General features: G+C 39.1%; 2 protein-coding genes across 6 annotated transcripts in view; both read right to left on the reverse strand.

The window, feature by feature from the left end:
• POLR2K (RNA polymerase II, I and III subunit K) overlaps positions 1 to 14,104 on the reverse strand; it is a 245,521-nt gene that overhangs the window by 147,521 nt on the left and 83,896 nt on the right. The window lies entirely within an intron of this gene.
• The window catches only part of VPS13B (vacuolar protein sorting 13 homolog B), a 357,420-nt gene that overhangs the window by 34,801 nt on the left and 308,515 nt on the right, over positions 1 to 14,104 (reverse strand). For all 5 annotated transcript variants that reach the window (XM_081873883.1, XM_081873885.1, XM_081873882.1 and 2 more), the window contains exons 43-48: positions 11,942 to 12,103; positions 3,793 to 3,948; positions 1,920 to 2,183; positions 1,206 to 1,289; positions 867 to 1,042; positions 274 to 444 (exon numbers count right to left, since the gene is read on the reverse strand). In XM_081873883.1, the coding sequence (XP_081730009.1) occupies positions 274 to 444; positions 867 to 1,042; positions 1,206 to 1,289; positions 1,920 to 2,183; positions 3,793 to 3,948; positions 11,942 to 12,103 (1,013 nt within the window). The remainder of the gene's footprint in view (positions 1 to 273; positions 445 to 866; positions 1,043 to 1,205; positions 1,290 to 1,919; positions 2,184 to 3,792; positions 3,949 to 11,941; positions 12,104 to 14,104) is intronic.

Consider the following 14,104-nt stretch of genomic DNA (forward strand, 5'->3'; position numbering starts at 1 on the left):
CGATTTTTAAAAATATTTTCAATGTGTTGCAATATGAAAAGCCACTCTCTGCTTTGAAATTTGCTTAAGCTAAGGAACTAAAAAAAATAAGATGTGTCTTTTCTATCCAGGAGGCAGGTGGAGCTGATAAACCTAGAAAAGTTATTGATAAATGCTGAAAATATGATGCTCTTTCAATGAAATAAAAGTTGTCTTAGGATCCTACCATTTGGAAATGTATTTATTTCATTGAAAGTAGTGCAACTCCAAAGGAAAATAGCAAGACACCAGTACCTGACAAAATCCTTCTTAGTATAAGGCCACACAGACTGGGGGGAGCTGCAGCTCCCATAGAAATCAGCAAGTATTTCATTTGCAGTGCCTCCTGCATTTGATTTGGTGGCAATCTGCTTAATGAGTGCTGTCGAGATGGGGACTGCACATTCAGAAGGGTCATCTTCTTCCCTGCCACGAGAATAAAGCAAGGATGTAATTCATTGCATGGGTTAATCAGAGAAACTGAGTGTGTGCTCTACACCAGACTTCAGGCTTGTGGGATTTTTTTTTTTTAATAGACATGTGGACCCACCAACAGAAGCCAGCTGCAGACAGTGGCAGAGGTGGTGGTAGACACAACTGGAATTTGTTTAGCCTATTTGCTTATTAACGTTTATATGCCACTTAATAAAAAAAGCTCTCTAAGTGGTATACATAAAATAATATTTGTAAGAAAAATTCAGGAATCGAGCACATCTGAGCACATGCTGAGCACAGTTCATTCACACACAAAAATCAGTCTTGAGTCTACACTGCACAATGGCATTTCCATTACCCATCAGAGAAACGGGTGGTTTTAGTAAACTTTTGTTCCGACGCTAAACTCATACCTGGCTTGGAAGGTGAGGTGATGGGTTAAATCAGGTTCTATATTTTGCAATGGTTTTTCTTGCCCTTTCCCAGGAATAATTTGCATTTCACTTAGTCCCAGGCTCCTTTTCTCCAAATGTATGATGATGGGATCCGGAAGATGGCTCCTCATGATAAAAAGAGGGCTGAAAACAATCTACAAAATCAAAGCAGTAGAACAGTTTCAGCTTTTTAACGGTGGATCCAGCATTCCAGCTCTAACAGACTGTCACTAAATCTCTGCTGTGGGTCAGTTTGACCTTAATTTGTTTCAGAACATGTGAGGTCATATTAATTTGGGCAATGGGGAATGTACTCACAATTCGTTGTTGTACTTGAGAATTGGCCTCTAATGTCAAAACCATGCACCATACATAAATAATGGAATTGTTTGATGATGGCACCTGCAGACAAGAAAAAAGATAGGTATTGCCTGAGGTTACGGTAGCCTTGTGGAGCTAAATATTTTGTATCATCTGATGTAGCAACACACTGCAAGTCAAAAGAAGACCAGTTTTCAAAGAAAATCCATCTCTCTTTTTTTGCACATTATTTTAGATAGAGCTAAACTATGCATGAAACCATTTGCACACTTAGCAATTTCACATTTTTATTTAAATAAACAGAAGGTGCCCAAGTTTGGATAAGGACCTAGACGGCAGTTATAGGGGGGCTTTTACCCTATGGCTTCAACTGTGGTTCCATTCTTGATCAGGGGTTCTACGCCCACCTATTGACACCAGGGGTAAAGTTCCTATTGGCATCAATGAGAGTTTCCCCCAATGCAAATTCCCAGTGGTTGGGTGGGTAGGTCCAATATGGACTGTAGTAGGAGACGAAGGGTTAATCCTACCCCACCCACCTGATCCTGAAAACAAGCACTTTTTCTAGCAGATGGGTTTGAGGGTGATTAGTATCCTTATGCTCATCCAAAATCCACATTCATAATAAGAGAATCGTTACCTTGGAAAACACATTACGTTTTTTTAAAGAAAATTACAAACTTCTGATCTGCAAACTATTTGTCTGTGTACCTGGATGACTGTGCTATATTCAGTGTCTTTAGACTCGAGAGAGACATCTCTTGACCAGTCTTCATCTCCTTTAGCTTTCACACTCAGCTCTGTTAGTTCATGGTTTTCTAGGACATACGATGGCAGCTTCTGCTTGGGTGTAAGGCAGTCAAAATGTTCCTTTACAACTGCTTGTCCATCCTGCCCAGTGTAATGCTGAACAACTTTCATTTCAATGCTTTCGGAGAGGTAACTACACACAATCTGTCTTCCAGAAATAATTATCTAAATCATGGACAATGAGACACAAACACAAATAAATATTTTAGATGAATTGATCTTTACAATAACGTTTAAGTTGAAAAATGTCTATTTTATGGAGATAAAGAAACATAATACTAGTTCAGCTATAACAATCTTTGTCCACCAACTCATGTTTTCACGTTACATTTGAACCAGTATATTGCTGAACTGCTGCTGGCACAAATTCACAAATGTAACAACCTAGATAATAAAGTTTTAATGAAAAAATATCATCAGTAAAATATTATTTTGACCAGATACCAATAATTTAATATTCAACTAAATACTAAATTCAATTGCATCGTCACAGTGAATGCTTTCAATTTAAGCAATTTTGGAGATAGAAGAAGTTAGCTGCTCAGCAAAATCAATTAACACTCTATGTGATGTTAAGTGCCCTAAGAACTCTGATGGAACTTTTCAAGGCTGAGTCTTGCTGCTGAGTCCACCAGTTGTTTAATGTCCTGCAGGACAATCCCATACTCAGAAGAAAGCCCAACCAAGTTAAATGGGGGCTGCTTCCAGGAAAGTGTGTATAGGATTTTAGCCTTAGGAATAAAACCATCACCACTGATTTTGCATTGTAGCCAAATAAAAGCAATTTCTTTTTATCTTTATGCCATTACAGTGGTACCTCGGGTTAAGTACTTAATTCGTTCCGGAGGTCCGTTCTTAACCTGAAACTGTTCTTAACCTGAAGCACCACTTTAGCTATTGGGGCCTCCTGCTGCTGCCGCGTCGCTGGAGCACGATTTCTGTTCTCATCAGGAAGCAAAGTTCTTAACCTGAAGCACTATTTCTGGGTTAGAGGGCTCTGTAACCTGAAGCGTGTGTAACCTGAAGCGTATGTAACCCGAGGTACCACTGTATCAGTATAAAGTTCAACCCTGACAAATGTTTATATTAAATATCTGAATCAGCCTCTCTATGGCCCGCTCTAGATGGAATGGTGACTCCCCAAACAAAATAGTTTCCATATGAAGAGCCAGACTTGTAAAAGCATCCCATCTCCTTCTTCTCCCCTCAGTGTGAAACATGGTTTCTTGTTCCATGTTAAATCTCTAATAAATCAGTTGCTGTAACCATGGTTTAGAGTGAGTTTGCTAACCATGGTTACAGGGGAGCCTGGTTTACATTAATTACTGTTTGCACTGGTGCAGATGCATCATGAAACCAGGCGTAATGTGGGGAAGGAACTGAGGAGGGAAAGCACTAAGGCTAACTGCCAACTAGAAAATGAAGACTTCCAAGACCCAGCATTATGTCTGCACCAGCCTAAAATATTGACACAATGAACTTGCCACTAACTGAAAGGATTCCTAATATCTAACATAGGCATTACTTTTCAAATACTTTTATTTGGCTCATTCTGAGCCAATAACTGATCCAGAAGCAAGTTTGTACTCCTCCTGCTCTGCTCTCTGTACCCAGCAACCAAGGCCAACACAGTCCCATAGCCAGGCCTGAACCCAGATCAGAATGGATCTAAGTAATACTTAATTACTTCAAGTTAGTGGCATCCTCTTGGACAACTTAATGTTTGTTGGAAAAAGAATTCCTGAGCAAAATGTACATGCATAAAAACACTCACTTGTTTCTGTACTCCATTGAGCTGCAGGACCTTGATAATAAGTGATGCAGTCCTTCCCTTGTACTGAATAGTCCTGATAAATGTTCCTGCATTATCTACACTGAATGGCTCAGACCACCGCCAGTTTCCCCAACCTTCAATACAGATATGTAGCAGCTGAAAAAGATAAATAATAATAATAACTAACCAAAAGCAAACAAAATAAAAAAATTCCTTCCAGTAGCACCTTAAAGACCAACTAAGTTAGTTCTAGGTATGAGCTTTCGTGTGCATGCACACTTCTTCAGATACACTGAAACAGAAGTCACCAGACCCTTCTATATAGTGAGAAGGTGGGGAGGGGTATTACTCAGAAGGGTGGTGGGAATGGGTGATTGGCAGATAGCTGTGATGAGCCTGTTGACGACTCTTAACGACTGCAATAGGTCTTACAGGAAAAAGCAAGGGGTGAGAAGGTGAAAAATGGCTTTGTCATGTATAATGAGATAAGAATCCAATGAGATAAGAATCCAAAAGCAAACAAGCAGCACATTAATTGATGACCTGTACTAATCAGCTAACCTTACAGCAAAACCCAAATCCCATCAAGGCAAAAGTTCTCATTATAAGATTTGAACATGTTTAATACCTTTCTTTAGAAACAAACAAAGCCGTATGACCCTTGTTACCCAGTGTACTAAAGCAACATAGGCCTTGGTAATCATGTGCTTTATATTTAATAAACTAAATAAATAAACTTCCAGTCTTTAAAGGTGAATTTCTAAGTACATTTCTCTATTTTAATAGAGGCCAAATGAAGCCGGTTTATCATATAGTTATTCAGTATGAATACTGCTGCCCAGGAAAAAAAAAGTCACAAATTTTCTGATTTATGAATACAGTACTAAAAAAAAGTTACATCAACGTCTAGAAAAAGGAGATAATGAAGCCCCACACACATCAAGGGCAATGAATCAAGGCTAATGGACTGAAATTATGCTTTTTCCAGTGAAGTTTGACTTTGACCTTTAAGAAGGAGCCACAATAACAAACGGCTAAGATGTTACAACTCAGTAGCCTGCTGGCAATTTTGGTCCCCTCAGCACAAAACTGCTTGTAAAACAAACACATTCAATACAGTGGGTGGCTTTTGAATTGCAAAAGTTAGGCCTTGACTACTAAAACAAATATACAAGATAATAAGTATACCCTAAGGGGAAAATGTACTCTGGGACATAAAAGCTCCTAATGGCTTTGATATTTAAATCTTAGTCACAGAATAAAGAGAAACAACTGCTGCGGCTGAAACCAAGTTGCTCACAGCCTCCTGTGTGTGTGGTGGTGGGGATGGAGGAGAAGCCGCATACCCACAATGAAAGAAATGAGAAGGCTGCTGACTGTTGAGAGAGAATGGTAGCAGGGAAAACAAACAAACAAACAACAAACAAATGGAGGTATGCTATACAAAAGCTGGCCCTATGTGCTCAAAAATTATTGAAAACAAATGCTCTGTGATAGATAATGATGAGTCTGAACACAGAACTTCCCTTCTGGAGCATCTCCTCCCATCTTGTATGAACAGCCAGCACATATCACCCAGGAATATGCTATCAGTTTACATCAAAAGTTTTACAAACATTGGTTGATTATTTTCTAACAATGCACCACGGAGATTGATGCGCATTTCATGTTAAATGTATGAAAAGGCTAGGAAAACAGTACTTTTGGAAGCGAGTATCTGATGACATTGTAAGCTCTGTACTACGGAAAGAATTCCTATTTATATCTCACTGATTTGTGAGAGCTTCACGACTCCATGCTCCCAATGCTGCTTCAAATATCACCAGGTGTCCAATGGAACCTGCTTCTCCTGGGGCATGGGTACTATTTCAACGGCCAGGGTTAAGAATTTCATAAAGGGTTCCTTATTTTCCCCCACAAAATTCGAGAACTGAATCTACTACCACATTGTTGGGTGCCTTATGATTTAAATGGGCATCCTAAGGACTCCAAGATGGCAGTCAGAATGAGCAGCCTGAGCACACATAAGCAAACATCATACTCAGCCAATTAAGTTAAACCACTGCTTTAGGGGATACCTTTGCTGCCTTTTAAGTTTTTCCCCACACATTTTGAGAACTGCTGGGAATTTAGCTCACATGGGTCACGTGACTGGTGTGGGAGAGCAGACCTGGAAGAAGGCATGCCAGATTTGGGCTGCGTTGTGTTGGAAGGTATGAAACAGAACAAGGTGGCCAAGCTGGTGAAAGATGCTTACTAAGATGCCTTGGCTGCTTGTGCCTCCAGCAACAATGATGGATGATGGAGCATCCCCAGACTATGTACCTGTTTATCTAGTGGGTGTGCAACCCAATTAAGAAAAACCCACCTAATTTACAGATGTAGGAGCCACAAGGCCTTCATGGAAATGTTTAAATTGGCTTACAAGACTGAGAGACAAAAAGGAACGGGGAACATTTAAGACTCACATATCATTTTTGGCCTTGGTTACAGAGTCCACTGTGATTTGTTCTCCTTCAAGATTTAATCTGAATTGCCTGCATGATTTCTATTTTCAGCTACTAAATTTAGTTTTGAGCCAAACTGTTTATTCATTGCCATTCAGAATCATTAAGTCATCAACGCTGTACGCCAATCATCAGAAGTGGGGAAGTTTGTGAGTTCTAGCAAGGCTAGCACAGACAAGGAATTCATGATGCTGCAACAAAGGAGGCTGGCTAAGGAACCAGGCATCAATGCCACGAGGTGCTGCTAAATTAAAACTTTTGGTTGCAGAGTGATAAAGCTGGAAAAGGGAAAGCCAGTCTGGGATATGTGGACTGGTGATAACAGACAGGAGAGGATTTAAGTGAAAAGCGATTTGACCACTATTGTATTTTACATCAAGAAGTCATAAATAGTATAAAGAACAGGGATAAGATCTTCCCTATATACAATGGATCTTCTGTAGAGTTGCTTTACAAAAATTACTAGATCTATTAAGAAACATAACAGGTGACAAAGAGAACTCAGGCTCTGAGGGAAGATTCCTGAAAAGATACCTCTGAACAGAAGAGTTTCACTTAAGTTCCATGTTGCCCAAACATCTTGTTGTTTTGCAGAGCAGTATGGCTTCCGTCGTAGCTTGAATCACAATTAAAGGAATGGATCTAATGATGGGCTGCTGCTTACTATGACATTCAGCAGCTCATGTTGCTTATCAGTCTGGAAAAATAGGCCTTCAGAAGAGCTCTTACTTTTCTAAACTTTAATGTTAGATTTTCATGAGACCATTAGTTTCATTTCCCTTAACAAGAAGTCAAGAACCTTTAATAAACCATAGTGTGTAAAAGCTGCCAGCTAGTGCATGCAGTTTGATCACTACCTCTTTGCCCCTCTCTTGGCATGAGCAACTAAACAAAACAACCTAGCATAACATTCCAATTCTGGGATTATGGCTTTTTTCTCTAATAAACAGAGATCTCTGACAAGACTTAACCCAAGGTTTGTTGCTGGCTTACAAATATTGGCCTATGAATGAGAAGCAAACCACAATCCTGGGTTCGGTTGTTATGCTTAACTATTTGTTTACCTACTTGTGCCAGAGGAGGAGGGAAGAGGAAGCAATTGGGCTGTGTGTACATTATGGGTTACTAAACCAAGGTTATTGGCTTATTGTTGCATGCAAATACTGCCACTAAGTTATTGTTGAAAGTAAAGACACTTCATCAGTTTCCTACATATAAAGTTGTGCAGAACCATATCAGAAATGCCTTGAACCCAATGCAAGGTCAAGAACTTTAGAGCAAATGTAAGATTCAAATCTAATATATATGTTTGTGTGAGAGAGAGAGATCTAGTGTCTCCCAATGAAGTAAAATCTTAACTACATTACATTAATGAAGCATTTAAAAAATGAACTTTTATGGAGCTGGAAGAATGCTGGGGAGTGGATAATTTTGAGAAATTCCAGGTTAAAAAAAGAGAAATCCCTCATACTTACTGGGATTTGCAGAGGTTTTTCAAAATATGAGAAAATAAAATAAGAATATATATATTGCCTGTGCATAGTGACTATTAAATAAATTGTTTACTTTAAATCCAATGATTCAATTATTTATATGCATTTACTTCTGAAGCAAATGTATTTTGAGATTTTAGCTTTGTACCGCCACAGCAAAACCAAAGGAATCTTAAAACTCCTTTCATTTATTTATATTATCTATTCTAAACAGTCAATTACAACACCTCTCCTCAACTTTAATCAGTGAAAGAAAAATTAATACTTTAAATGATATGAATTTTAATGAAACCCAATCCTTTGAAAACTATTTATTTTCATTTAACTGAGCTGCCTTGCCATACTAAAAAAAACATTTTTGCAAAGGTTAAATAAAGTATTTTATGGCAACCGCTGCTGCTTAGTGCCTGTGTAACAAGAAACATGAGCTGTCCAAAGTTGTGCAAGTGGATTTTCTTTCCCAGTAAGGGAATGTGGTATCTGAGACCTTGTCCTAACTCATTTTTATCCCCAAGTGTGAGTCAAGAAAGTCAAGTATGAACTAATGCCTAGAGGAAAGTCCCTGACTCCAAAAGTATGGATTATTTCATATTTCACATTTATCTCACAATCTGCTCTCAGAGTTCTTAAAATTCACTAACTTGGCAAGATGAGAATTATCATGAGGAATGAAATAACTTCAAAACTATGAAGTAATCTAGCATTCCATTAATCTGACACTCGAGTGGCTTGTCCATGCTTGGGCACCGTTCTGACCTTTGGATAATGAGTTCCTCAAGAACGTCTCCAGCAATAAAGAAATTTGGAATGTGCCACAATAAAATATGCACAACAATCTGAAGTCCTAATTAAGTTGCATTAATTTTGTAGACTTATACACCCCACTTTGAAAAATTAGGACACGGTGTTAAAAATAAAACTGTGCTTATCTGAGATGACAAGGTATCAAGATGTCCAGAGTTCTTTCCAGAGAACATAGCATCGTGAGTTCTTGTTTAAAATTCACAACACAAACTACACCCAGATCAGGGTGTGGGGATTTTGCAGCATTTAACGAACGGAATTCACTTATGCACAGAAAGCGCCCCACGCTCCTGGTATGTTAAATTACCCAAATGGTTCATTTCTGAGATCTCAACATTCTGGTGACATGGGAGAGGCGATAAAGTGTCAGCAGAACAATAATAACACAGAAAATATTACAAGGCTTGGGGGCCATTCAACAGAGTTACTCATTTAGTTCAGTTCTTGCCAGAAAACATCCCAATAATCTAACTTTTCAGAGAATCAAGAACTGCTCTCCAGCCAGTGGTAGGATAAGCTGCTCCACGGCTGACCTGCTTTCCATGTCTCTCCCTTGCTCTGCTTCACACTGTATGCCCATTCGTTCTGGCACACCATTCATTCCTCATATAACAAGAGCCATTGTAGTCAGCTGTCCCCTTCCAAAGAATAGCACAGCAACCTGAATTTCACAGACCTGATAACTAACAATACAAGAAAAACAACAAACTCAAACATAAATTACTTAGACCACTAATTACATGTATTTCATTTTTATCCACCCCCCCCCCCGAGCTATCACTTGTAACTTCAGAGCAACCCTGTGAGGCAGGTTGATTATTCTTGTAGTTTGGGAATGGAGGACACATAAACAAGTCTAGAACAGAAACTGGACTTCAGGGCTCCTAGATCCTAGTCCTTAATATACAGGATAACACTGTCATCCAGATATTGTAGCTGCATCTCACAAGCAATCGTGTGATTAGAAGTAGAATTCACATCTTAGCATAAAGCAAAACTGGTACTCCTGCATCTACCTATACATTAATGTGGCCTAGGAACATCTTGGATCAGAGTATATGCCCACTGAGTACATCATCCTGCTTCCCAGCATCATTATTGACAAATTTATATCTGTAACTGTCTTGCAGTAAGGATAAAATTGTGTAAATACTCTTTATATTTAAAAGACCATTTTGAAATCTCAATTTGCTTACACATAAACATAAAATATGTGTAAGCAAACTGAGAAAAAAAAGCCCTATAATATATCATTCCTGACTTTTTACATTGTTTCCCAATTGTCTCTTACAACCACCTATAAACCAGTAGCCATCACTCTTATGGTAGTATAAATTACATTAGTTATGGAACAAGTATTCTACTTTCAGTTCCCACAAAAGCCCAGAACAAATTGCGACCCTGGCTATGTTTTTAGGTGCTATGATTGTGCTTGTGCATGAGTGTGTGTGTGTGTGTGTGTGTGTGTGAGAGAGAGAGAGAGAGAGAGAGAGAGAGAGAGAAATCAGATAACTGTTTTCATGGATATTCACAAATGAGATATCATGTGCTACAGTACTGTGGGCTGATATTCACATCATCATGTACAAAGAAGGCACTTCTGTGCAGGAAAGAGCAGGTTGCAATACATATACTTAACAAGTATGTGCATTGTATCACAGATATAAACGCTGGGCTGCAGCCTGCCATCATACTTACACTGAAATAACACAGGTTCAAAAATCACAAGCAGGCTACCTTCTATATCCACCAAAGAAGTGTATTTTGTGTAGGATTTTGTCATGTTTAATGCAGCCACTCATAACTGAATGTTCCTCATTCTGATTCAATTGCTTGTAAGTGGTTGCAAAATTTACAGCTGGGAGACAAATGGCAAATGAAGGAGGCTTCCATAGCACCTCACTGCCTCTCTATTTGGCTTGACCAGCAGTAAAGCATAGTAAAAAGGTGAAGTAAGGAGCTCTCCCTTCTTAGATGCAACTTCCGTTTAAAACCAATTCTGATGTAGCAGTTTTCCTTAATGGAAGAATATGGTTTTGTATCTTCACAATGATTTTCATGTACATTTGTCGTGAGCATTCCACTGCCAGAGAAAAGTTGAAAAATAAAAAAGCACGCACCGGTTGCCAAAGGAATAAAGGGTAATTAAAATGCAGAATTTTAAAGAAATGGCAAATAACTTCAAGCACTTAAATAAGTTGCCTGCAAGCTGATTTTGCCTAAGCAGAAGTGAAAGCTGCAATCCTTCCTCCATTGGGTCTGCAGGTTATTCTGGCAAAACAGCAGCAGCAGCAGCAGCAGCAATACAATATGAGACTGAGGGACTGGTAACCATTAAAACATAAGATGAATCAGAGAAGAATCCTATCATGTTCAGCATTCTCTTCTCTCAGTGGCCAACCAGATGTCTATGAAAAACCCACAAGCAGAACATGAATATGATAGTGCTCTCCTGCAGTTGTTCCATAGCAACTGAAGCATACTGTCTCTGGTACTGGAGGTGGCATATAAAAGGTATAGCCTTATCCTCCATCAATTTGTGGCCTTCTAAAGCAATTAAAGCTGTTCACATCAGTTTACCTATATGAAGAACTTCCTTTTGTCTCTCCTGAATCTCCCAGCACCCAGTTGCATTGAATGACCCCTGATACTATTAAAGTTAGGGAGAAAAACCTTTCTCGATCAACTTTCTCAACACCATGCATAATTTTACACACCTCTACCCTGTCTTTTTTACCATTTTTCTAAACTAAAAAGCCGGAAGTATTATAAATTTCCCTCACATGGGAATTGCTCCAGCCCCTTGATCATTTTAGTGTCCTTTTTTCTGCTCCTTTGGACATGCAGAGACCGAAACCACACACAGCATGTATTCCAAGTGTGGTCAACACCATAGATTTGCATGAAGGCATTATGACAGCGGCAATTTTATTTTCAATGGGAGCTTTGTGTCCACACAGTTAGGATTAAAATACCAAAACCTGAAGACTAAATTCCCTCTCTTAAACCTGACAAATTACTGCTGTACTTTGGGTTCAGAAGCTTGCAGTTCTCTCTCTCTCTCTCTCTCTCTCTCTCTCTCTCTCTCTCTCTCTCTCTCTCTCTCGTTTCATTTGGAAAGGGTGTGGGTGTTCAGTTCCAAACTTCAATGAAATCTAAACACTTCTGGGTTTCCTCATCTATTTTGTTTATCTCTTGTGTCTCTTGCAGCTAAAGCGTGTGACTCCAGCTGGAATCTGGAAAGCTAAAGATAGCTGAATGCTTGAATAAAAAAACAGAATCAATGATTAAAACACCACCCAATTTTAACAATCGCTGCACTTGTAATGCTTTTTTCTTTCATACCTGAGGGGACTTGTGAGAGCGCCAGCTGTACTGGTGACTGTGGAGGCTAGCCAGCAAAACATTTTCATCAGTATCCACCTGGCCAAACCGCAGTGTCTCCTGTGTGTCATTACAGATTACAAAATGGCTGAAGACCAACTCTTCTGCCTCAGGGCACTGGTTCTGAAAGGAAAAGAATATGAAAGCCAAACAAGGGTCAGATTAATTGCAATATGTTTGGCAGCTGCCTGCCCAGTGGCGAATGTTTCTACACACAAAAAACCCCCTCCCTTGTCACAAGCTTTTCCTACAGAACTTTATTTCTATATCATAAAATCACAAAGCAATTTATGGGTACCCTGAAATATATTTTTATGGGTACCCCCCAAATATATTTATATTCCTTGAACTGTAAACCACAAGCAAAAAGACAATGAAATAACAACTTTTAAAAGATTATCTGAGCCAAATTAACACCAGAGACTACTGCAGAGTAGTGTACAGAACAGCCTGAGGAGATTCTACATAACAATACAAAACCTACTCATGAGCCATTATGCCTGGGGTTCCCAACATACTGCCCATGGGCAACCTGGTGTCCTCAGACACCCCCCCCCACAGTGCTTGCTAAGACCCCCCTGCCTGTTCCAACTTTCTGTATTTCTTTATAATTAAGGGATACTTTTGTGTTTTTGAGATGGTTGTTTGGTTGGGAGGGTGTTGCTTGTTTCGTGTGGGAAGGTGTTACCTGATTTTTACCCATTTTGGGGGCCGTAATGTTTTGTATTTGCAGGGGTGGAGTATTTCTGAGCACTGTCTTTCTTTCTTTTGTGAAATGCATATCCCGTGCAACCCATTACAGTTTCTTAGATTACCAAATGACCCTCTGCATCCACACGTATTAGAAATGCCTAGGTTTTGACAATAAAACCACTAGTTCAAAGACACCTGAACTGATATTTAGAATTTAGTGTGAGGTTTTTGAAAAAAAATGTATTTTTAATACTTTTTGGAGCAAAAAGTAAAATAGCATCAAAGTCTGCACTTTCCTACAATTGATGTTTGATTGCATATACACACTCAAACATGCTCTCCTTTTTTAAAGCAGAAATGACAAATATAAAAATACCGAGATCGGATTTTTTGTTTTTAAATTTACTTCAGTTCTCTAAACTGGTCTTAGCCCCACTGTTCACCTTTAGCTTCCAGAATGCTCTGTTGCATTGACTTAAGCAAATACAACTTACTCAGGTCCACTTTGTGCAAAGGTTCTGTGGAGTAAAAGAGTAATTTGATGCCATATCAACTCACAAGTGTCCTGAAATGCTTCAGTATTCACTCTGAAATGTTTCAGTATTCTAGAGCAAGGTTCCTGTATTAATATGTATATACAGAAGGACAGGTGTGGACATGAAACACAACATGGCAAATCCACTTTTTTTTTTAATGCACACAGACAGCTTCTGGCATTTGAAGTATTACACTCCTCAGTGTACTTTCAAAGTTTGTTTTAGATTGTAGAAAATATCTCACGGTCTTCCCTCAGTATAGTGATCATCCTTCCTGAACATCCACGTGTATCCTCTGATGCTCTGAGTGATCAGATTTGAGCTACGAGCAAACTGGGCATTTTCCGCTGGTAATATTGTATGAATGATAGGCTTACTTGATGGTTGATATAAATTACCAATGTCTCAGGGGTTCATTAAACCCTGTAACTCACTTAATTATGGGAATGATTTGATGCCAGCAGAAGATGGCAATGTAAGTCCTTCAAGGAGATTTGTATCATTGACTTAAAATATTCCTATCCAGTCCTTCCATCAGCTTGAAGCTACCTTCCAACTCACAGCAGTCTCTTTTCCAACAATGTAATACTGTATACCACATTATGAAGAACTCTATTTTGGTTTCACACATTCCGTTTGAGTCAATATAATCCAAGCAATGTTTCCTTTCCCTTTTTGTTGCCTTTCCCCTCAACCATTTTGACTTTCCCTAACCATTCCTCCACCACCGCCCCACCCTGGTTGGCTTGGCAGCTTCAAGATGGCCTTCAGTCTGTTAGAGAGCTGGATTTCCCATTGTCCTTTTCTTCCATAGTAGCATCTTCTCCTGGCACCAGTACCAACACAGGCTCTTCCCTTGCTGATTACAGCTGCTTCAAGATTCTGTCAGCAAAAT

This window comes from Podarcis erhardii (genome assembly GCF_964252035.2).
Source record: "Podarcis erhardii genome assembly, chromosome: 8".
Classification (NCBI taxonomy): domain Eukaryota; kingdom Metazoa; phylum Chordata; class Lepidosauria; order Squamata; family Lacertidae; genus Podarcis; species Podarcis erhardii.